The sequence below is a fragment of the Rhynchophorus ferrugineus genome, unplaced genomic scaffold, assembly GCF_030347505.1.
Source record: "Rhynchophorus ferrugineus isolate W39M unplaced genomic scaffold, kcgeb_rfMv2 rfM3, whole genome shotgun sequence".
NCBI lineage: Eukaryota > Metazoa > Arthropoda > Insecta > Coleoptera > Curculionidae > Rhynchophorus > Rhynchophorus ferrugineus.
In genome coordinates, this window is record NW_027472582.1 from 59977439 (window position 1) to 60002988 (window position 25550).

Below are 25550 nucleotides of genomic sequence, written 5' to 3' on the forward strand. Positions count from 1 at the left end.
GAAAACTATTCCTACTATATTGTTTTAAAAATGTTTTTTTAATGATATGTATATTTATATAAGAGGCATACTGCTTTATGTATATTTTTATATAATAGGATTTGATTAAACAAAACAGACTTTAGTTTTACCTAGTGGTTTCTATCTGAAGTAGTAATTTAAAACTTTGGTTAAAGACCTTACTTTTTGGTGATTTATGTTAATTAATATATTTATAATTAAAATGAAACATAAACAATTTTAGAAAATAGATATTTTCTGAAAACCTTGTCAACATTTGAAGCTATTTTAGGATAAAAGCACCTAGTTCTAATTTTTTTCAAGTTATTTTGGTTATGTATCAGTAGGATGGTTTTACAAAGGAAACATAATTAAGTAATATTGAATTAAAATTAACTGAATTAAGTGCGAATTAACATATAATAAAAAATTTATGTTAAAAAAAATATTCACCAGTGTTAATATTTTTTAACCAAATAATATTAAAAATTTATGTAATATGTGTAATACATAAAAGGTAATGGTTATACACATATAATTAAGTATAAGGAGAATTAATTATAATTATTAATTATAATTATAATTAATTTTTTTTTAATTCTAAGAATTAAAATTTAAAAGAAATATTTCTCAATATATCTGCCTTGAAATAAGACTAAAACTGTGCGTATATAATACATAAAGACAGCACAAATATAATTAAGTATAAACATCATGGTAAAAACTTCGGAGAATAATGCTAAAAAAACATTAAGCTCTATAAATCAGTGCTAAGAATGGGCGCGTATAAACTAGGGTTAATGATAGATCTAAAATGCTTTTTATTGATTTTCATCGCATGATCCCCGCCCTGTGTCTGGAGCAAATATTCACTTATCCCAGATATATCAGAATAGTCAGAAGAATTAGATTACATAAGGGTGGAATGACAACAGCACTGGTTCACGTTTGTTATTTAGTTCTCTTTCTCTTTGTTCTCAGTTTTTGCGAGACGATTTATTTAATTTAGATTTGTATTAACATCGAATACGTTTTCTTTTGATATCTTTTGTTATATGACATTCTAATAATAATATAACTCAAAGGTATGCTACAATATATATGGAAACAAATAAAAATATTATGTTTTAACTGATTTAAAAATAATAATAATGGAATTTGTTGTTAAAATTATTTTTATGCAATGTTCAAATCGAACAAAATATTCAAATCGAAGGCACATAAAAATGCTTTAAAAAATTATATCAAAATTAGTTTTTATATATTTTGTTATTTCACCGCAGTGTACACGAAAGCACGAGTCATGTTTATAAAACCCCATTTTTCTTAATTACAATATTTGATTAAAATCCGCGTATTGTAACCATCAATCATCTACAGCCGTTTTTAGACTGTCTATATGTTCAAATTGTTAACACGAAAAGGGCAAAGAGTGTCCATTTTCAAAATAAAAAAGCGTTTGGAAGATTAATGGTACTCGATGAATATATCACATGTCTGGTAATGTATGAAAGTTGCCACATCATGGTTAAAGTTTTTACTTTCATAAAAATTGCTTTTCATAAACAAAAGAGCTGTTGTTCAACAAAATATTAATTATCAGACGATTTAATTTAGTATTTTAATTATTTTTAATAGATTGGTTTTCACTTCAGTTACATTTAAACATACTAAAATTATGAATTGAGAATTAAGTTTATATTATTATATCACTTTCACAACTGTATTCATATCAAGCCCCTGTTATTAAGCTTAACTTTAACTTTACTTCGACAATGTTGACTAACTTAGATTTATTTATTACATTGTTATTGGTCATTGCTGACTAATCTACAATTTACCTTTACAATACCTTAAATATAACTAATATAACTTACACTAACTATATATCTAGAAGGACCCATCGGCCCTATCTTAGTTTAGTAACACTATTTTTCTATTAAATGCACCTTACACCTTACAACACTACACAAGATCGAATGGTTTAATTCCTACGAGTCTGTGTCCTGTTCTGGTGTTGACATGACATGAGAATAGAGTCTCTCCACATGTCTCCTTGCGATTGTCTTGAATACCTGAGTGACAGTTGGCATCTGAAGGTATCGGTGTAAATAATCAACCCTATAGTATGTATTTACAATATTTCTCAGAACGTTTTTCGGAAAAACTTATATTATATTTATGTTTCTTTTCGCGAAGTATCCCCATGTTTCAATTCCATATGTGCATATGGGTTTCAATACTTGTTTGTGTAATAGCAGTTGATTTTGTAGTGATAATTGTGAATTCCTTCCAATTAACTAATATGTTCTTCTAATTGTTCTTCAAGATTCTTTCTGAGAGACCAAAAATTAAATATAGTAAATTAATTACTTATTTGTTTACTTTTCGTCATTGAATTGTCGTTGTGGATATTATTATATAGATCTACAATATAAACAAATTATTTGCCGGTTTGCTGACAGGAATGGTTAAGGCGCGTGAACGGTCCTAGTGCTGTTGCGGTAGTCGCTGGTACGAATCCGTTAGGGATGAAGTTTAAGTTTATGATTGTAATTGTAGACCTCCACAGGCAACAGTGTAAAAACATGTTCAGAGCGCATGTTAAACTTAGGTCCAATCTAAATATACCTTAAAAGAGAGTGAAAAGAAAACTTTAAAACGTAGTTAAAGTTTAGTACATTTTATAAATATATCTTAAATAAAACTATACAAAAATTGTAAACATAGCACTCTTGTATCCTCAAATTACCAAACGATTGGAAAATTGGATAGTTATTTGTTTACATATGCAAATACTTTTTTATCATTAGCTGCTTTTTAACATGTAAACTAATCAATTAATCGTAAGAAATATGACACGTAAAATTAGATATTGATTTTAATATAGAATGAGAACTGATTTTACTTTGATTTCATCCATCTAAAGGTGATTATGATAACTTAGAAGAACAGCCATCTTCAGACATTATAACGATACTAGACAAAGGGCAACAAGACAATTTATACCAAGTATGAGTTATATCGTTTACTGAATCACGTGTTAAATGAAACGAAAAATATTTATTAACATAAGTTCGGAGAATCTGAACAATGGGCTTGGTTCTTCTAAAAAGCACTATTATATACTTATACTCATAAGAATATCCGTATAACCTTTACAGACTTGACAAAAATTAAAAACATTAACTCCGAAGCTTTATCACATCCACCAAGCTATTTATGTTTAACTTTCCTGATAAAAAGCAGTTCAATTCCGCTGAAGAAGACTTCTAGCGCAGTGTTAAAAAGTTATTATTAACACAAGCGAGAACTAAAAGATACCTTGAACGTGAATGAACATATACAGCGTACCGGAAAGTCATTACCGGTTTTTCTAACAGATGTCACTAGATTTAAATATGCAATGTCATGATTTGATACATACGTCATTTTATTCTACTGATATCAAGCTTCAAAGCTATACATGTTATGTTTTGCGAAAGTAACCCTGTCATAGACTTATACCTTTTTGAAAATGTCAAGTATCATGCCTGATAGCGTGCATTTGTGGAAAGCGTTACTTTTCTTATTCAATCAAAAGAAGAATGCCACTGTGATTGAAATTTTTGCTGGCAGAAACTTAGCACGCTCTAAAGCTAAAAATAACAGGTCAATTGAAAAGTCCCCGGCCTGCCGCATAGATGGCACTACTAGAATTAAATCCATATATTTTTTAGTTAACCCTTACCCTCAAAAGATGCGTGTATAAATTTGACAGCTATCGAATCATTAGTTTGTAAATTATAGCATTTTGAGTGAAGCAACTTTTGTTATTGTGAAAAAAAAACGGATAAAAGGAAGTTTCCGGACACTCCACAGGAAAATCAACCATCAAGGATCATTAAGGATAAAGATATCAACTGAACGTGTATATCATATCATTCACTAATATTTGGGTATGAGAAAGCTCTGTGCCTAGTGGGTGCCGCGTGATCCTACTTTTGACCAAAAACAACTACGAGTAGATAATTTGGAGCAGTGTTTGAAAATGATCAGCGTAATAAACCCGAATTTTTGCGTCGATATATGACAATGGATGAAACATGGCTCCATAATTTCACTCCGAAGTCCAATCGACAGTCATCCGAGTGGACGGCACACGATGAATCCACTCCAAAGCCTCGGAAAATGCAATGCAGGTTATGGCATGTGTATTTTGGGATGCGCATGGAATCATTTTCATCGACTACCTTGAAAAGGGAAGGACCATCAACAGCGAATATTACATAGCGTTATTAGACCCTTTGAAGAACACAATCGCCGAAAAACGGCCGCATTTGAAGAAAAAGAAAGTGCTGCTTCACCAAGACAATGCACCTTGTCACAAGTCAGTGAAAACGATTCCATGAATTGGGCTTCGACTTGCTTCCTCATCCACCGTTCCTGTTCTCAGATCTCAAAAGTGAGCATTCCACTGGGAAGAAAATTTCGTCGAATGAAGAGGTGATCGCCGAAACTGAGTCCTATTTTGAAGCAAAGGACAAATCGTACTACAAAAATTGTATCGAAAAGTTGGATATCGCTATAATCAGTGTATCACCCTTGAAGGGAATTATGTTGAATAAGAAAACTAATTTTGCCAATAAATGTGTTTTACTATGGTAGGCCGGGGACTTTTCAATTGACCTGTTATGTAGGGCGTGGTTTCGAAAATTGGTGATATTGATGTGCAAGAAAAAGAACGTTCCGGTCGACCGAAAAACTTGAAGATGCTAAACTGCAAGAATTATTGGATGGAGAGCCAACCCAAAATCAAAAACACTTGGCAGAAGTGTTAAATGTGGCCCAACAAATGATTAGCGACCGATTACGAGTAATGGACAAAAGATGGGAATATGCGTGCCACACCAATTGAATGGCAGGCAAATGGAAAATCGAAAAATCGTCTGTGAACTGATGCTTCAAAGTTATGATATATGTTTATGCGATGTTTGGTGGGACCAGAGTGGCGTGGTGTATTATAAGCTGTTAAAACCTGATGACAACAAGTGATTTAGTGATTATGTGTTAAAGCCATAACGCGCCGTCTCATAAAACTAAATCGGCTAAGGAAGCGTTGAAAGCATTTAGATGGGACATATTATCGCACCCGCCGTACACTCCGGATCCTACCCCGTCGGACTATAAACTTTTAGCTTCAATGGAACGCCTGCTTGCAGAACTGCACTTCGCCATTTTCGAGAAGATGGCGTCCATAAATTGTGTGAAAAATGAGCAAGGTCTATAGAATTAAATGGCCAATATCTTCAATAAGTAAGTGTTTCCATTTTCTTGAAAATTATGTTAATTTTTTCCAAAGAAAACGGGTAATGACTTTCCGGTACTCCCAGTAATATTTTATTTAGTAACATTAACAAATAACAGTCAGTTTTTCAATCATTTACTAACAAACATAGTTTTTCTCACACTCGCCACCGTTTGCCTACATGAGAAACCCTGTATATCCACTATTTACAAATCATTATAAATAAGTTCTCCATTTGTTTCTTCTAGTTCCTTGTTTTACAATATTTTGCACACAATTTGTTCAGGAACCACCCGAATACCAAAAACACGTATTATCCATTAGAAATATAGCTCTCATTTGCATCAGATAATGAGAAACGCTACTGTTTACCCTTGTGCGGATCGGTAATCGAATCCTGAATGAGACACATTAGGAGCGGGTGGCTGGTAACTTCGCGACTGTAATTCGAATTCGAACGAGTTAGATGTCGGGCCGGGAATATTGCGTGGAATGCTCAACGAAACAACGACAATTACCAGAAGTGCCTCGTTAAATGTAGTTCACAGCTCGCGCTTTAATAACTGACGATCGTGGACCGGTTGTTCGGTGGTTTGTTAAGCTCGATACTGAATAAAAATGGCGATAATTATAAGATTGTGATTAATTAAAATGTCCGTTCTCGTTACCTTCACTTGCATCGTTAATTTTTTTTGTATGACCATGTCGACTTTCAATTAAATATATCGCCTAAACCGATTATTTATTGAACTCGTTTATGTATTATACAAAATGTAACACGAAGCTTTGAATATAGAATATTCCACAACTTACACAAAAAAAATTAATTCGAAAACTATTCCTTGATATAAATTTCATTATATGGACGTGTCAATATAAAGAAGTGCCGGAAATTTTGAAAAAATTAAAAAATGGAATTACTCTGTTATGCACAGCCATGAAAATATATTAATAATTAATAGAAAACCCATCTAAAAACAGATAGATAATAGAATTTTTCAACAACATCAAAGTAAACTGCATCAAGAGCCACACAATCATTTCAGCGCCTCTAACATTGAATGCCACTTTTGTAGGAGGATTTATCTTTTGCCTCAAAATAGGCTTGTCACCGGTTTCTGTCCACTCAGGTGTCAATCATTATGACCATCAAACATGGCCAAATACTGCTCAGAATCATCAACACGCTTTTGTTTTTGGTCAACAGTGAGCAAACGTGGCGCCCATTTTGAAGAGAGCTTTCTCATAGCAATGTAATATAAAACCAACACGTTCTTGATATCTTTCCGATGTTAGCTAACTCACACAACTTCACTTTTTGATCATTCAAAACGATTTTGTCGATTTTTTTATGTTTTCAGGTAATACCACCTCATTTGGACGTTCACTGCGTTCTGCGTCATTGGTGTCTCTACCACCACGCTTGAAGTCACCAAACTAAAATTGAAACACGAAATTTTTGTTGATCCATTGTATTAAAAATATAAAAAGTAGTGTCTCTCTTAGCACAATAACTCACAAAATCATCACATTTTAACAGCTTTCTTTTAAAGGTTAGTACTAACTGAAAAGGCGGTGAATGTAATAAAACTAACGTCATATATGCGTTAAGCCCGGGACTTTTCAGCTCATGTGTTACATACATTCGTTAATTTGTAAAACGCATTCTAAGAATAGTTCAAGAAATATATGGAATATGACCGATGCTGTCATTGTAGATAACATGAAACCAAATATCTTCAAAACCCAAGTAGAACTAAGGCAAGACCGAGGTTTAAACCCGATCCTTTTTCTAATATAAATGGATGATATACTAAAAAAAATGTAAAACAGAAAAAACAGGACTACATTTACAAGTATGGAAAAAATGGAAATGTTGGTAAAAACTTTTGGGTATGGACTTAATAACAACTGATAGAACATATTAAAAAAGAAAATGGAAGTGTACCAAAAATATATGGACCTCCCTAACATTCGGTTACGAGTCATGGATATTGTTAGAGAGACATAAAAGCAGAAGAAGAATTGGCTTAACAAAGATGAACAGGATGATAATTAAATAAATAAAAAAGAACCTCAATATTGAAACAGTGGAAGAGTTTATAGAAAGCTGGTGAAGGCACTTACAGTAATAAAAGAAAATCCAAGAAGAAAACACGGAAAGAAAAAAGACCAGAAAGCTAATCAAGAGAATCTGGATGAATATATCAGCAAGACCAGGAAAACTGAGTAGAGTTAGAAAAAAATTAATGGAATTTTATAGAGCACGAGAAAACAGACACAATATAACACACCTACACTAGTTAATGATACAAAAAGTGCTTTAAATTATTTAAATGTTCTTTTATTTATTATAGAAAATATTAGGAATTTCAATTCAATATAATGTAAATAGAGAGCCATAAGCCATCTTAAAAAATGTAAATTGGAAATATGAGTAAAAACACAGAAGATAACATCACTTCAAATATAGTAGAAACTAAGAAACTAGAAAACTAAATAATCCTGTTCTAACGTAGGAAGAAGTTGTTGTAAATTGAGGATCTTAGGATCAGCCTGATATCGTCATTAAATCAAGTTTCAAATATGGGAAATGATAAAACTCTTCAACTAACTAAAAACAATCTTTCAAATACTTATCAATCTAAGCACCAAGCAAAGTTCTAAACGACTATTCGCAAAGTGTTAAAACCCCGATAGATAAAATTATCGAGTATAATTGTACCATAAACTACACATACATAAATTCAAGAGACCAGTATCTAAAAATGCAGCTATACGAGTATTACGCTATATAAAACCAGTAGCCTCATATAGATTGAAGAAAACATACAACAGAGAGATGCAATATTGCTAAAAATTTCTATAATATTTCTAGAATATGTTTTTAAAAAAACAAACTAGGAACCAAACTGAGTAAGGACCAAACATGCAACTACCTCCAATAAATTAAAGATATTATTTCAGTAAATTATAGCTTGAAAGATGTAAAACAAATGAAAATATCACATAATATATAACAAAATATCAATCGCTGAAAGTTTCAGAAGAAAAAAATTGTCATTTTAACATCCGATTTTGGTTTATATATCAGCAACAAATTTGCCCAAAACAATACAAAGTGATTTAATAACATGATAAGCCTTAGTAATATGTTTCATTGCCACTTCTAATGTATAGAAGATGAATATCATGCCATGATCTTGTGGAGTAGTAGAAGTTTAATATCAGATAATTTCAACTCGGGGACTCAAATATACCGTACATAATTTTACAAAAGAAAAATTCTTAACCATAACTTCACAGGTCCTTTTTATTTCGCGAATAAAAAATATCTTACCTTCCAACTCCAATGTTTAAAAAGAAATATATTTTTTTATTGTACCGTCAAAGCAGGAGCTGTAAATCAGCACTCCTTTGAGACGAAGTTTTTTGAAGTTCAATAAAATACGTCAAAATATTATAAAGGGGCATGAGCTAAATGTCAATGGCTTTGAAAGAACTCCCGAACAGTGCGTAATCACTTTTCCAGCGGGACCATATTTGATAGCTGTTCAACGTTATTTCAGCTAAGATGGAATTTACATAATCGCTTTAGCGAACAAGCGACAAAAATTCTTTTCTTTCGTTTTGCAGTTAATAATTACTTTTTTTTATATTCTCTATCACTATTTAATATATAATATAGCATAAAGAATAATTATTACAACTAATAAATATATGATATCTCTTTATTTTAATAATAACATTTTAGGGTAACTGATGTGGCTCGGTGAATGGAGGTAAAACGAAATGAAACCGTGGTGTTTACATTATGTGACCGTTATTTATTGGCAATATAAAAAAATGTGAAAAATACAATTAGATAAAACGGATGGCAGCGGTGTTACCTGGAGACGAGGCTTGGGCAGTCGATGGTGGCACGTCTAAACCAAACGATGGTTGAGCACTGAATGAATCGAAATACCCTTCAATAACATCCCAGATAAACGTCTCGGGGTTGCCGCCAGCTATTCGTTATCGGGTCCTAGTTGGCACTGCTGGCACCCCGCCCGTGTTCAACATCTCGGATTATATTTCTGGGTATTTTGTAGACCATTATTCCACGATGTAAAATTCGACATGCATCAAGGTCTCTACAACATATTATTCAATTCGTATTATTTCCATCGGAAACTAGAGTTTTCATATCTTAGAGAGATTATCACCTCAGAACTGTTTCCAAAACGAGTCACTTCTGGTCGTACAATTTTTGTTATAGGTCATAGATCATCATCAATCCATAACTGGTGTCTAATTTCTAAGTAAAACACTGTTGTTAGTGCCGCAGTTCTTGTATTCCTCACCAAATCTCGTCATTGTTGACGATCGGCCGCAGTCGTTCTGGCTTTAGAGTATTTTAGTCAATGCCTTCTTTTGCCTTCTTTTGGACTAAAGAAGCCGATTTATCGCGTTCCATTCGACAGACCTCTCTAAATCATTACAACCTGCATTTTTTGGATTTGTTCCTCAACTGTATACTATAATTGCCGCATCTTATTCAATTAAAACTGTATTTCTAATATGATATGTACTTATAATTAAGCATAAATATTCTATTTTGATATCGATTTGATTGATCTCCCAAGTTTGACATACGGCATGTTTCGCCTTAGCATTACCTCAATTTAACAATACCAGCTTTATACAATAATATACAATAAATACACTGACTTTTATAGAAGACAAAATTTATATTTCAACCCAGAAATATAAGCTGGTTCTTTTAATAATTTAATAAGAAAAATTGGACATGGAATCCATTTAGCTAAGCTCTATATTGTTGCAGATTTAATATGAATTCGAAGCAATAACCTTTACAATTTATGGAATTGCAATGAACTGCGTACTTGTACTAGTAACAATTACCAGGAGTATCTTATTATTATCATCTTTTTCTAGAAAACAAATATTTATACCAACCATCACTAATAGTAAAAGCAATAAATAGTAATTAAAGGCTGTATAATTTTAAATAATTTTATATACTACATATTGCCCACTCTTGATTTGCTTTTGTTGTATATTTTATTATTTGTTTATATACTATCTTATTTCCATTTGTTTATAGTACAAGCAAGTCAACGTGCAACTTTATACTATTATGGACTCTTGATTATATAAACAAGAAGTATATATTTTATCTAGCATCAATCTATTTATTATCATCGTGCACTCTAAAAAATCTCTTAGTATCTCCTCGCGGCTCATTTGAGAAGGGAGTCAATCAAACTATTACACATGAGTAAATCACAAATGGAACAGTGGATTCTGGTTTTAAAAAATCAAAACCTCTACTCAGCTATTATAATAAGATATTATTATTCCAGCGCTAATTTTACACACACCCTCAAGCTATTAAACCAATATAGTTGTGACTCATAATTCAACTCACAGCTAACAATTATTTTCCATCCCAATCGTATAGTTACCATATACATATCTGCCCTTCCGGGTGTCCATGCTGGTTTTGTAACTATTTGTGGAGCTAGCACAGGCCTCGACTTCCATCTTTACTTTTCATAACATCACAAATTGCTACATTACGTTACATTTCAGCAGCGATTCATAAAAGGAAATTCTGTCGATTACTATTTTTATTATTATTTCATATGGTATCTCTAATATCTAATAGTTCTAGTAAATATGTTGGAATGGTATATGGCATTGTTGCGAGATAAAATATGCCAGACTACAGTGATATTTTTAAAAAATACGTCGACTTTTCCAATCGTTGGTGAGATGAGACAAGATTCATTAATATCGCACTTCCTACTACCTCATTTTGAAAGTAAAAAAAGGAAATAAGTAACCTTCTGTTGTCTTAACGCTATTTTTATTATCCTCTTCCAATAAGATTCTGAAAAATTAATATCTCTTATATGATTTTAAAACTTGTGTTATTTTAAAATCTGGAACTTTCATTAGACCTCTTCGATACTTTTCAGACTAACAGTTTCCTCTGAAATAATTGTATTAAGTTATGTTTAAATTGAAATAACTACTCACTGTTTTTATACTTTTCATATATTTGATCTCTGATAGAGCTAACGTCAAGCTAATCTTGATTCGTCACCCCCTTTGTTTTTACTATATATTCATCTTCTTTTTACAAAACAGCATTACCTAAATTAAAATAAGCAAACAATGTAGCTTCTCCCTTAACTAAATGTATTCTGTCTAGAAAACGAAAATAAATCTGACGCTTGTCTGCTAACTCATATAGTCAACGTCCGACTAAAGTAGACCATCTCAAATGTCAAGTATACACTTATAAAAGCGTAAGGAACCCACATAAAAATGGGTAATTTTATAGACCGTAAACACCACGAAAAGCCCGAGAAAATGTTTCGCATACAACGATGGTTGATGGAAGGAGGGCATAAATGAAAGCGCTTTGGCGCCACGGGAGTGAATCATCTAATACCCTGGAAAATTAGATTGTGTTCTTTCTGCATAAAACATTTTCTTTAATGGATGTATCGATTATTTACACAATGTTAGATGGTCACGCTCCATATCAATATTTCATGTGGTTATTATTCTGTAAACAAGAAAACATTTCCAGTGATAAATAATCATTTAATATATTAATATTGCTTTCATACAAATTGAAACTACTAACTCGTAAAATATTATATAAATAATAATTTATGTTTTCCTCACCAAATTCACTCTATTTCGATAAATAGCATTTTGCAATTTTTCTATCATTTTTGTGTCAAGCTTCTCTGATTTCTGGATAAAGATATGAACCTAATGTTTCTCGCAAGTCTTTTTTGAACTAAATTTTAAACTATTAAGGGAACTTTACAGATACCAAAACAAATAGAAATCGGACGGGCAATTTCCGGAATATACACCAGTTGTTCAAAACATTCCAGCTCATTTTTCTCAACTTTTCCAGGTTAGTAGAAATGTGTGTGACTCGAACAGTCGATGTGAAGTTTCTTCGAACTTCTATCAAGATCTTGTTCACGCACTATTATCGTAGTGGACTAAAGACTGGAAAACATAGCTAAATCTATCTATGTTAATTTTGCGTTACTGCAAAATGACAAAAAGCTAATTATATTACTTGAGGGATGCCGAATTCCTCAATCAGAATCAGTCAAATACTTCGGATCTCGATGGTAGGTTAATTGGAAACGTCATGTTAGAAAAAAAGCAGAGCAGATTAGAATCAAAGTCAGGCCCCTGTACTGGTTAGTCGATATATACTCCCAACTTGACCTAAAATCCAAGAGATTGGTTTATAAGTCAATCATAAAGCCAATTTAGACCTATGATGTCTAAAACATCAAACCAACTAGTAATCCAACGCACCCAAAACAAAGTTTTACTATTAATTTCCAATGCTTATCGCCACTTAACCAATGAAGAGCTTCACGGTGACCTCCAAGATTCTCCTTAAAACATCAAATAAGTTTGCTAAATCACAGCAACGTGAAAACAATAGAGCTACGGTACAACACGCAAGTAATCAGAAGATTTAAGCGAACCAAACCACACGAACTTGATTAATGTATAAGTGTATTCCGTATACACCTTCCTTGTGTATTATTGCAAGTACAACAGAACAGTAGTAGTAAATTAATTTGTAAATTAAGATTATGTTAATCATATATAATGTAAGAAGGGGTAAGAAATATAAAATTTCCAAAATCAAAACAAAAAACGAGAAACCAATGCTGACACTAACATTCACTCAAGCATTCATCATCATAAACATCATCCTATTTTTCAAAACGCAATAACTTTTGAATAATTAAACAAATATCGATACTTTTATATTTTCAATGAATATTCTATGGACTGCTACATTTCAAACGCACTATATCATGGATTCATTGAATGTTACTAGCTATACAATTTACTGTGATTCAATAGCACTCAAAGCAATCAACTGTTATATAAATATTTGAATTTTTGTTTCATGAAATTGACCACCTATAACAAATTGTATACAGAGCCTATCAGTAGTTTGTATAATAGACTATCAATCAAATATTTGAAGGGGATTGAGAATTTGCTGTTTCTGTGCTGATGAGCAGATGAAATTATGTTGTTGAGTCATAACACTTTCTGATTTCGAGTTCAATTTACTAAGAAGACTATTGTGGAAGCGGTCGAAAAAGAAGCTCGATCCTCAGCAACGGAACTCAATAAAACGCTTAAGATGGAGGATTAAAATATTTTAACAAAAATTTAACTATTTCACTCGGATGTAGTCAGATCGTCTAGGTAAAGCGAGTTTTCCACGAGTCTTCCTAAGATATCCACCATACACAAATTTTCTATGTATTTTTATTTGGAGAAACAGCTTGATCTCCAATTTAAAGAAAAGATCTCTGTCTGAAATATTATGACAAGGATGAGTAGGTTCTAGGTTAGACCAGCTACTTGCTTGGCATCAATGCTTTGAAAATCAGACCTTGGTACTAAACCTTATTGAAGGCTTTGGTAAAATAAAAGAACACCACGCCTGGCTTTGAATGGTTCCTGTAGCTTTGAATAGTCTTATGAGTCTTATGCAAATTGGTTTGGTGATATCGTTCTTCAGGCATATTTGAACTAAACAGACTAATTGGTTTATAGTCTTATCTATAGGATTATCGAAAAGTCTTCCAACCAATTTCAGTTTGAAATTGACTATATCCCATTCCGCGACCTTATAACTTCGAACTTTTTAATGGGAGGACACTAATGCTGCTGCAGTCTTTTTGTTGCTATTTTGAAGCAAGCTTGCTAATGATTTTCGCCACAGAACTTAACGAAACTAGGTCTCACTGAAGATATCAATAGTATGGTGGATACTCTGAATTGATATTTTGAATGTTGTGAGTGTCTGAAAAATAACATGGAGCCACTATATTGTTAGTGCCTTGATGAATTCAACACATTATCACTTCATATTCTTAAAATAAAATGTTTAAGCAAAGTAAAACTATGTTTCTATCCTTACAACAACCATAACTTATATAATGTCGTGTTTTGTAAATCATTAATTTAAGTTTTCTTCTGTATATTATACACTATAATTATGGTCAAATGATAACTATAGTACGCTTAATATTACTAATAAATTACATGTCTTTAGAAATACTTATATAACATATTTAAATATTTTATAGTTAATAATACGTATAATGAATGAAATTTGAACTGAAAATTATACATAATGAACCCCTTTTGTTGGGTAATTGTAAAGATCCATTGTACGAAACAACAGCAAGATCACAATACTTTCATGATTACAAAATTCCGCTGGTTTTTTTCTCGAAAAGACATTTTTACCGGATAGTGCTTTTGTTGCCATTCCCAGAATTATAAAGGATGCAGACTACCAACAGGAAAAAACGAGTTTGCAAGAGCCAGTTAAGGCTTTTGTAATTTTCTAACATAATGAGGGACATTTGAAAAATTAACGTTTGACGACTTACTTTTAAGTAGTTATCTTAATTGTTTTTACATTACTGTATATCATTACTATGTTAAATTATTCATTTACATCAATATTATTTTACTAGGTGTATGGTTAATATTTATTAGTTTTATTGAATGGTGAACCCGAAAGTCCGTTCACAACATATATATATATATATATATATATATATATATATATATATATATATATATATATATTATATATATATATTAATATATTATATATATTATATAATATTATATATAATAATATTATATATATATTAATATATATATATATATATATATATATATATATATATATATATTAATTACGCATTAAATTTGGAGTAAAACAATTCCTCTTCCCCTATACTTACTATGAAGATTTCCTGCTATCTTTGGAATATCTAAATTCATACAATTTTTATTACATTACACATTTTTAAACGCAAATTTTAAATTTGTAATATCTCCGAGAATATTTGTTTATTTTACATGCTGTAAGGAACCATATTGATCTATATTAATTGCACACTGTATTTAAGGTACTTAATTCGATAAGGATTAATGCCGTATTGCTTAAAATAGCTTCGTAAATAAGCCATTTTCTCACGTAAAAAGTAAACAATAAAAATGGTTAATGTGGGTTATCCCTAAAAGATAAACATATACCATCGCGGACTTTTTTGTAGACCTTTTTATGGTGTACAATACTGTAGTACATTAATTTGATCTAACTCGTAGGGTTAGGCAGCGTTTTTGCTAATTGCTAAATAAGCCTAAAAAAATAGGTTAATTTACGACATCACGTTAGAAACCTCTAAAATTAGCAATGTTGCCTTAGTATATTATGCATGTATTATACATATAAACCTTCCTCTTGAATCACTCTATCTATTGAAAAAAACCGCATCAAAATCCGTTGCGTAGTTTTAAAGATTTAAGCGCACATAGGGATATAGGGACAGAAAAGGCGACTTTGTTTTATACTATGTAGTGATATATATATATATATATATATATATATATATATATATATATATATATATATATATATATATTATAGATTCACAATATGGAAGCAAAAACTTTGAAATATTTGAAATAGTGAAATCGATTAGAAATACAAAAACCCTTATATTGAAGGTGTTGAGTGTTGTAATCTTCTGAAAACAGATGAAACAGTCAATGCCGCTAATATTGAGGCAATAATGATCTAGAGTGGCTACAAAACACGAAAAATGTATTTTAACTTCACTAACTTTTAACTTCTGTACCCCGAAAGCGATACCCTGAAGCATTTTCTATGAAACACTTTAACTATTATGATGTAGGCGAGATATGGCAATAATTTGCTAGCACACATATACTTCAAATAAACTAATTATGAAATTTCGCATAAATCAAATGTTCCCTTTGAGAAAAACAAAAAGAGCGTTATAGCCATATCTAACGTATACCTTTGATTTAAAGATATAGGCACCCTTAGATTAAGACAAGTATTTTAAAATTATTTATTTTATTCGAAACAGTTTGCAGATTCTATACAGCAATTTAACAATCAAGAATATTACTAAAAGTCCTCTAAATGTGTCTTTTGAAGATATTTTCCAAATTTTCAAATATACTATTCCTACGTAACATGGCGAGGTTTTCTAAATTGACTAAGACCATACATTTATATTTTAACAAAGTATCAATAACAGCTTTTCTCAATTTTCTGAATATCTGAATTAAAATATATTATATCATTTTCGACCAATTTGCAGTAATTTTCTTGCAATACAAAATTAGTCGACTTGGTGGCGAAGTGGTAAAGGTAACAGGACGGTCCTCCTACTGTGCCGAGAGTTCGAATTCTGCTAGGACATGCTCGTAAATTTATGTTTGTGAATGTTCTAGGCAAGAGTGTAGATTCACGTTTCATTTTTGAAAACTTTTGAACATATTTTAAAACCGATCTCATAATGTTTGTAAGGTGAAATTACTGAATTTAAATACTCATTCGCCATATTGTCTTTAATAAATATCAAAAAACACATTAATTTTTATAGAAATAATTTTTATTTATTTATAATATATTTTCAAGCGTTTATTTTCTTAAAAAATATTTATTTTTCTTATATTTATACTCTATATATTATATATAAAATTACTGTACAAAATGATACATTGGATTGCTTTACATTTATGAAGATTCATTTTTATACTATTACATTTATGTACATTTAATAGATACTATTTACTAAAATTAGTTTACTCTTATTACTAAGCTTTATATAGCTTATTGCTAATAATACTCTATTTAATACTGATATAGCTTAAAATAACGTGTCATCTTCTCTTCCAGGACCGACCTACGAATTGTCAGTGAAGCCGTCCAAAGCAAAAGCCTTAATAATTTAACTATGGTAAGTTTATCCATAACCTTCACCACGTAAGAAGACTAGTAATTATGAGTTAAACTAGAATTATTTCCACAGCGATTTACTTTCGTTGGTATCTTAAGAAAATTGTTCTATATATAGTGGCTGCTATTAATGATCCGATGGTAGGTCCAATCCAGTATACCTGAAAAAGGGAATATTAATTATCTTAAAGAAACTAAATAATATAATAATATATTAATTTATTTGAAAGTTTGAATGTAATTAGTATATTGTTATTAAATATTGTCCAATTAGAGTATTAACAACAGATTGGAATTTAAATAAACAACGTTATAGTTTATATTATAATTTATAACAGCCATGTGTCGATTCGTCGTTACGAAAAAAGTGATTTCGTTTTCAATTTTGTTGTTTTGGTCGAATACGTTTTTTTATATAGATTGCTGTCAATATTCGCAACATTCCAGAAAATGACTATAAGACTAAAAATAAATCTTTGATATATGTATGACAATGTATTTTATAAAATTAAATCTACCTTTAAATAGATAATATATTTTCTATTAAACAAATAAAACGGAGATAAATATTCATTACAGGCAAGTAATCAGTTTGGTATTATGAAAACTTTTCATTAATTAATAGATACTGTGATACTACTGTCATACAAACTGTCAGACCAGTGGGGTTCCACAGGGTTCCCGCATCAGCCCACTATTGTTCATTAGATTGTATATTAGATTAATCAGATTGTGGTAAATACTTGTGGTATCAGATTCAGTGGTTTATTTAGACAGTCTGATTTCAGTAAAGACAGTCCACCCTCTAGCTATAGCTATCAGAGAGCTGCATAAAACATTGGTGAAGAGGAGAATATTGCTTGCCGACTATCTGGCAAACAGAGAGGAAGATTCAGTCAAACTGAGCATTCCATTCAGTAAGGAAGACACTAAAACACATATAAAAAATATATACAAAAAAATGGATCAACTAAATTGGGATCTTCTTATAGAAAATAACAAGTTGTGGGAAATCAAGGGGGTTTTTCACCAATCTCCTAATATTAACAATCTTAACAGGTTCCAGTTGAGCATCCTCTCTCAGATGCGAATTGGGCATAGCAGACTCATCAGAATCTGATAAAAGGAAGAGACCCCCCACAATGTGACGAATGCCAAACACAACAGACCGCCAGGCACATCCTTCTGGAGTGTGAAAAGCTTGAGGTACTGAGACGGCAACTCGGAATGCCTAAGTCATTAAAACAACTGGTCCAACCCAAGCATTTGGATATGATTTTCAACTTTTTAACGGCCGCTGGATTGATACACCTTTTGTAATTCTTCTCTATTGTAATTTGTATAGTATATTATTTTTGAATGTCGTGTCATTTTTGTATACTTTATTTAAAAATACATTGTGACTCGACCTCAAATAACCCAAGAGGCTGATGGGCTTTTGAAATAATAAATAAATAAATAAGTAATAGATAATGTTCTACTGTGATCGAAAAATATTAAAACATTTGGAACAAAAATCAAGTGCGTTATTTAGCTTCATAAACTTACTTGGCACCTATAGCGTTATTTTTCAATTACTGAAACAGATGGTATATTCGATTTCACAACTTTCTTCGAACAAAGTTTCTCCTCAACTGTCCGGAGTCATGTCATGTCAAGGCGGATTTTAAGTTTAATTAAAAGAGTTATCTTTCCAACCCCTTCAGGCAAGCAGCTTTAGTCAATTAATATATAACAAATTTTTAATATATTATATATATATATATATATATATATATATAGATATTATAATATATGTTAAATTATCAATTTTTTGTTACTATAATATTAATGTCTTACAAAACATGATATGTTTTAATTATATTATTTTAAGCACTAACAATAATACTGTCTGAATGATTTTAGTATATTAATGTCGAAGTAACCTACCTGAACAGTGTCACAAATTCATTTATTTTACCAAAACGAACGAGAGTCCTAGATCTAATTTCAATTTAAGTTTCTTCAGTCCTAACTCGTTCCGATTGAATTAAAATGAAAAGTTCAAACTTGATAAAACTTTCGTTATTTGGTTTGTTCGTTACATAATTTGGACTTCTTCGGGCAAAGTCGGCGCAAAGTTTACATTTAACAAGTTTATGAGAATGAAATAATTTGTTTAATTGGTCATCAAAGATTATAGAATAGTTGTTAATTAGATTTATTTTACTAGTATTTATAATTAAGTAATAATAGTGAGAAATAAATGATGTAGAGAGATAATTTTATAATATATAATTAAAATTAGAAAATGCTTTAATATAAAATAACACACTACTATACTGGGTTGTCCTTCATCAATAGTAGAACAAAATTTTGATGTCATTTTAATACTTGATCTTTCAAAAACGATAGAAAAACATTCATATGTATCCTTATATTAAATTTAGTTACATTTGGATTAAAATTATGTAATAAGAACTGTGCAAACCGCGATATTAGCATTTTAGCTTTTAAGAAAGTTTGTCAAGAAATTGTTTTTTAATACAAAAATAATTTTCTTCGTACTGATAAAACAATAAATAAGGCAATTACTGTAGCCTTTTATACATATTTAATGCAAACATTTGTAAAAATATACAGGAGGAAAGTTTTCACCAAGATCACACAGCGCAAGAAATAATTGCTAATTTGTGAATTAAAGTATAACTTTTTTTTTTCAACGGCCGGTATATTCATCAAATCTCTTGACTTGAAAATTGTATTTATCAAACAAAGAGGTCATAGCTTTTTCTTTTCCACAAGTTTATTGAATAACCTAGTATAATTTAATATAAAAAATGTTTAAGTAGATAACGTTTCATGAATGCTGAAATATTTCTATAAAATCTTATATATAACGATTAAAATAATATTAAAATTATATTTGAAAATATGATAGAGAAGTTGTACTGACACAGTTATTGTTAAACATTGTGATTACAAATAAAAAAAGCGTCTTTATGTATGTGGTTAATATTAAAATAATGTTATCTCAAAGAGACCAGAAAAAACTAGTCTTATTGCTGTGAACAAATATGGACTCAAACTAATGTGTTTTGACAATTTTACTCAATATATGCCATATTGAACTGAAAATACACCGATCCAAGCACCAATTAATAATACTATTTAGCTTAAGGACTACAATCGTCTTTTACAACTGAAGGAACTTAATATAAAAATGAAATTATCATTATTCACAGTTAATATCTTTTTGAACCTTTTCTTCTTTTTTCAATATAATTATTAGGGATTATTTTTACATATAAAGATATTTCTTATTTGTTAAAATATAAAATTTAGAATTACATACCCAATGATCTTTAAAATCACCAGTAAGAACAGCTGGTCCAAAACTTCTTGCTGGGTTCATACTAGCTCCAGTATAAGCAGCCTACAAACCATATTTTATTAATAAAACAATTTGTTGCACTTGATTAGGAGATTGCATGTAATTTGTGAAATTGTCTTCGAAAATGAAAAACAAACAAACAATGTAATATACTGTTAAATTCGATGATGATGATGTTCTCTACTTAAAATAACAATTTTTCAGTTAATATTATTTAGTTATTCCATGTATACAAGCGCTAATCATAAAATGCGCAAAATTCCATTTTCAACATTCGTTACTTTTATTGTTTAATTTTAAGAAACCTGCTACCGATTACCATTATCAGTTTTAGAAATTTATAAGGAAAGAGCGATCTCAGGAAAACCCAAAATGTTCGAAACAATGAACTGTAAGAGTTATTGAACTAAAACTTAGCTCGAACAATCAAAGAACTTACAGGCAGCTTAGTATTTGATGAAGTAACTGTTTCAAAGCATTTAGATACTTCGGGAAGCTCCAAAAATGGTAAAAATAGCTACCACTTGAATGTTATTTCGAACAGTTTCAACATCATGGTTTCATTGCTTGCAAGGTAAAAAAAGCGTTTATCGGTGGATACGAAAAAATGAATCTACTACAACAAATCCAAAACGCAATAGTCATGGACAAGCCTAGAAAATCATGTGCATATGGTAGATCAGCAAGAGGTATTTATTTACGAGTTGCTAAAACCGAATGAAACTCTTACTTCAAATATCTAATCAGGTTAGTTCTACTGTCAAAAAAGAATAAAAACAATAGTTCTATTTGGTATACTAATAGCATAATATATAAAATAAATATTACATTTACAATTTGACAAGTGCAATAATAACCTAAATGTTCTAAAAGAATATTAACATTGTCATATATTAATTTAAATGTTCATTAAAATAATATAAATATCTTACCCCTCCTAAATTCAAAACAGAAACCAAGAGACCAATCCGAATGGACACGGAATCGCCCTTATCTGAATTTCTGGCGTCCCATGAAGCACAATTGGCAAGATTAAGTATTATGCTGAGGATTATTTCGACCGCTAAACCCTGAAATTGATCACAGCGTTAGATTTGACTGCAGGGCATACTTACTTAACATTTCATCCCCGTTTATTCTTCTAGGAGGAACGTTTAATTTAGGAGAGTGGCTCGGAGCTCTCCTATTCTTTAAAAATAAAAGGATTCCTACTTATTTGGTTCCTTTTACATTTAAATTAAATTAATTTTACGGCTCAGACGTGGGGAGTTTCGTTCAAAATGTTTTTCTATTCTGTTTCTGAATACGAAATTCAATTAATATATTTAAATTTATTTTTCTTGCTATTTAAAAAAATATATCTGTTTTGTGAAAGTTTATGAAACATGATAAATGTATTATTAAATGTATTTTTTGTACTGGATGTATAACAAGGTTTCGATATTTAACAATAAATAGCTCCAATGGATGATATTCTCGTAGGTATTTGGTATCTGTTGTATAACTTTGTACACAAGCACTGTTTGAAATAACTAGATCGGACCGCTTTATACTTCACACTATAGGAATCAGCACAATTCCTTTTTTCTATACCATTATGTTATAACATTATTCACACTCACTGTCACTAAGGTGAACTCATTAACTGTGGTAACGAGCAATTCCTAAATGCTAATCTTATAGTTCTCATAAAATATCTTCTAACTGATTGTCTCATAATTTTTCCTTGATCCTTGGATCCTTGGATAAATGGTGACCTTTTGGCTCATTTTAATGCATTTTTACTACAAAATCTGAGGCTGAATTTCTTCAATGTCGTGACTAATATCGTCATTAAATTAATTTTACGGCTCAGACGTGGGGAGTTTCGTTCAAAATGTTATTCTATTCTGTTTCTGAATACGAAATTCAATTAATATAATTAAATTTATTTTACTTGCTATTTAAAAAAATATATCTGTTTTGTGAAAGTTTATGAAACATGAATTAAATGTATTTTTTGTACTGGATGTATAACAAGGTTTCGATATTTAACAATAAATAGCTCCAATGGATGATATTCTCGTAGGTATTTGGTATCTGTTGTATAACTTTGTACACAAGCATTGTTTGAAATAACTAGATCGGACCGCTTTATACTTCACACTATAGGAATCAGCACAATTCCTTATTTCTATACCATTATGTTATAACATTATTCACACTCACTGTCACTAAGGTGAACTCATTAACTGTGGTAACGAGCAATTCCTAAATGCTAATCTTATAGTTCCCATAAAATATCTTCTAACTGATTGTCTCATAATTTTTCCTTGATCCTTGGATCCTTGGATAAATGGTGACCTTTTGGGCTCATTTTAATGCATTTTTCGTGATATACTACAAAATCTGAGGCTAAATTTCTTCAAAGTCGTGACTAATATCGTCATTCAATAATTGCATTGTTGAACGAGCTGTGTGTACTGTGGCCCCATCTTTCTGAAACCACATGTTCTCTAGTCCTTGCTCTTCAATTTCAGGCACAAGAAAATTTCGAATCATGTCTTGGTACCGTTCAGTAGTAACAATAACTGCAATAAAAAATAGGTACCTATAATGTTTCCAGCACGAATACGAATATTTCATAAATTAACTGAGGATTCTGTGTTCCCCAAAACTGACTATTATGTTTATTTACGAGGCCATTGAGAAGAAAATGGGCCATCACTTATTATCATTTTAGACGAAAAACCTTCAATTTCACCAGACATCCTTAGGATTACATTACTGTACTCGACTCGTTGATCAAAATCACTCGGTAACAATTTTTGAACTAATTGAATTATACACACGAACATTTTCAAATCAGTTTTCAAATTTCGCCTTAAACTGCGTGCAGAAATTTGTAACCGGGAACCACGTCTCCGAATTGATGTTTCTGGAGCATTTTCCGCGTTACGAGACGTTCATTGTCTTCTAAAATGAAGCCTGTCTGCTGTCGTACAATACTATCGAAAATTCGGATGCAAACGATAAATTGTGGTTTTATGAGGCACTGGACGATTAGGATATTTTTGACGCAACTTCCGCTGAGTGGCAATAATGGAAAAATTATTTTCAATAAATATTGTCACCATTTCTGATCGTTCTTGTGGCGTATATTTATCCATAATAAAATTTGGACGTCTACACAACACAATGGTTAAAGCGAAACTGAGCTAAACGTTACATAACCAAGATGGCACGCAATCAAAATGGTAGCGGGACTTTTGCATTTGTTATTTATAGTGTTATGCTTATCGTAGTGCTCTACCTAATGATTAGGGACTTAAGTTTCTATTTAAATTATTCCAATTTTTAATCACTATAATATGTCGCTCTTAGTACTACTTTATTAACGGTGTTGTTAAAATATTGACTATGAAATGATATAGTATCATTCATCCATCCTTATCTACCGCTACTGATTTCTTGAATCATATATTTTTTAATTTGTTAATTTTTTATTGTTCATTAAATTCGGTAGATATCTGTTTTTTTTATTTTCTGTAGTAAATGCGCGTAGATTTTGGTTGTAGAAATCTTACAGGTATTGACTATTCACGTTTATACGTTTATTAATAAATATTTAAATAATACCCTACAATGAAATGATATCCAATATATTTTTCAAAGAAACAACACATCACTCAATCTAGTGGCTTTAGCCTTCAAATGACAGTTCAAATGACACTAAAGTTTCTTGACAATCTGAAAAAATTTTCAAAAATTATACTAGATTTCAACTCAATGAAATGGATAGTCAACAATGTAATAAAAATTTGCCATTCATTATGTAGTCCAGAAGAGCCCCAGTGATTTTTGATGGTTTGCAGGCCCCAAAGGATTGTTATTGCTATTGCTATACGAGGTTTGACTCAACTGAAAAGGTAATTATGGAAATGAAATTGAAGCTTCTTTTGACTGGAAAGACCGATCCTTTCTTGTTGTAATAATTGAATTAATTATGTAATATAATTAATAAACATAAACATTAAAAATAACGAATAGGGCGCTGCATATAGTACCTTCAGAATCATAAGTAAATAATGCATTCAGAATCATATGTGTAACTAATTTCAAATTTAATGTAAACATGTAGATAATTATATACTATATCATATTAAGCAACAGCAAAATTTAGACAAATATAATCAAAAAAAAATTTAAACCTGGAAAACTCCATTACGCTCTTTCGGAAAAATTGCCTGACAGGTACAACTCATTTGAAGAAGGAAATTGATGCCTGTTTCGGAGATAAACACACTGTGTCACTAAGAAACGATTAATTTTCCAGATAAAAGCTTGAGACGGAAGCTATACGTATAACTTATATAGTTAATGTCAGTTTATCGCCGAGAGAACTGTCGTCCATTTATAATACGAAAGAAGCGTTTTTTATATTAAGAAAACATGCCCTTTTAACGTATTTGAACAATATTTACAAATGTTTTAAAACATTTTGATAAAATATATGAAAAGTAAAGCTAACTAAATATATATACATATAATTTATTTTTTATGGATATATCATTTGTATTATTTGCTTTCTTAAATAATATTAAAATATATTGAAATGGACTATAAATAAATTTTTATTATTCAATGATAATTTCCTTGAACTACAATACCATCGTTCAAGATATCTATTTAAAGATTTTGTGCGTTTCGTAAAAGTTCACAATTTAGTCCCTATTTATTTACTTAGTACAATTTTACGCCTTGTCACAATCTTATATGTTTTACACGATTTTATAATTTATAAATCACACTCCTAGAGATGGAATCGTTGTTGTCAGATTAGGCTTCCATGGCTGTTTTAATTCTAATTCCCATCAATATAATTTTCTACCCAATATTGTTTCATTCAGTATGATGAAAACATGTTTGTTTGTTAATCAGGCATTTATCGGATTATTGTTTCAGTGGTTTGAAGATAGTTCATAAACTAAGTTTCTATTACATCCCAACAAAACTTAAACTAGCATCTTCTT

At 30.7% G+C, this 25550-nt stretch overlaps 2 protein-coding genes across 10 annotated transcripts in view; one reads left to right on the forward strand and one right to left on the reverse strand.

The window, feature by feature from the left end:
• The window catches only part of LOC143193038 (breast cancer anti-estrogen resistance protein 3 homolog), a 262731-nt gene that overhangs the window by 181462 nt on the left and 55719 nt on the right, over positions 1-25550 (forward strand). For all 6 annotated transcript variants that reach the window (XM_076398961.1, XM_076398960.1, XM_076398962.1 and 3 more), the window contains one exon: positions 17106-17166. In XM_076398961.1, coding sequence (XP_076255076.1) covers positions 17106-17166 — 61 coding nt within the window. The remainder of the gene's footprint in view (positions 1-17105; positions 17167-25550) is intronic.
• LOC143193040 (aquaporin AQPAe.a) overlaps positions 16796-25550 on the reverse strand; it is a 28064-nt gene continuing 19309 nt past the window's right edge. For all 4 annotated transcript variants that reach the window (XM_076398967.1, XM_076398969.1, XM_076398970.1 and 1 more), the window contains 3 exons: positions 21471-21608; positions 20500-20580; positions 16796-17326 (listed from right to left, as the gene is read on the reverse strand). In XM_076398967.1, coding sequence (XP_076255082.1) covers positions 17243-17326; positions 20500-20580; positions 21471-21608 — 303 coding nt within the window. In that variant the 3' untranslated portion in view covers positions 16796-17242. The remainder of the gene's footprint in view (positions 17327-20499; positions 20581-21470; positions 21609-25550) is intronic.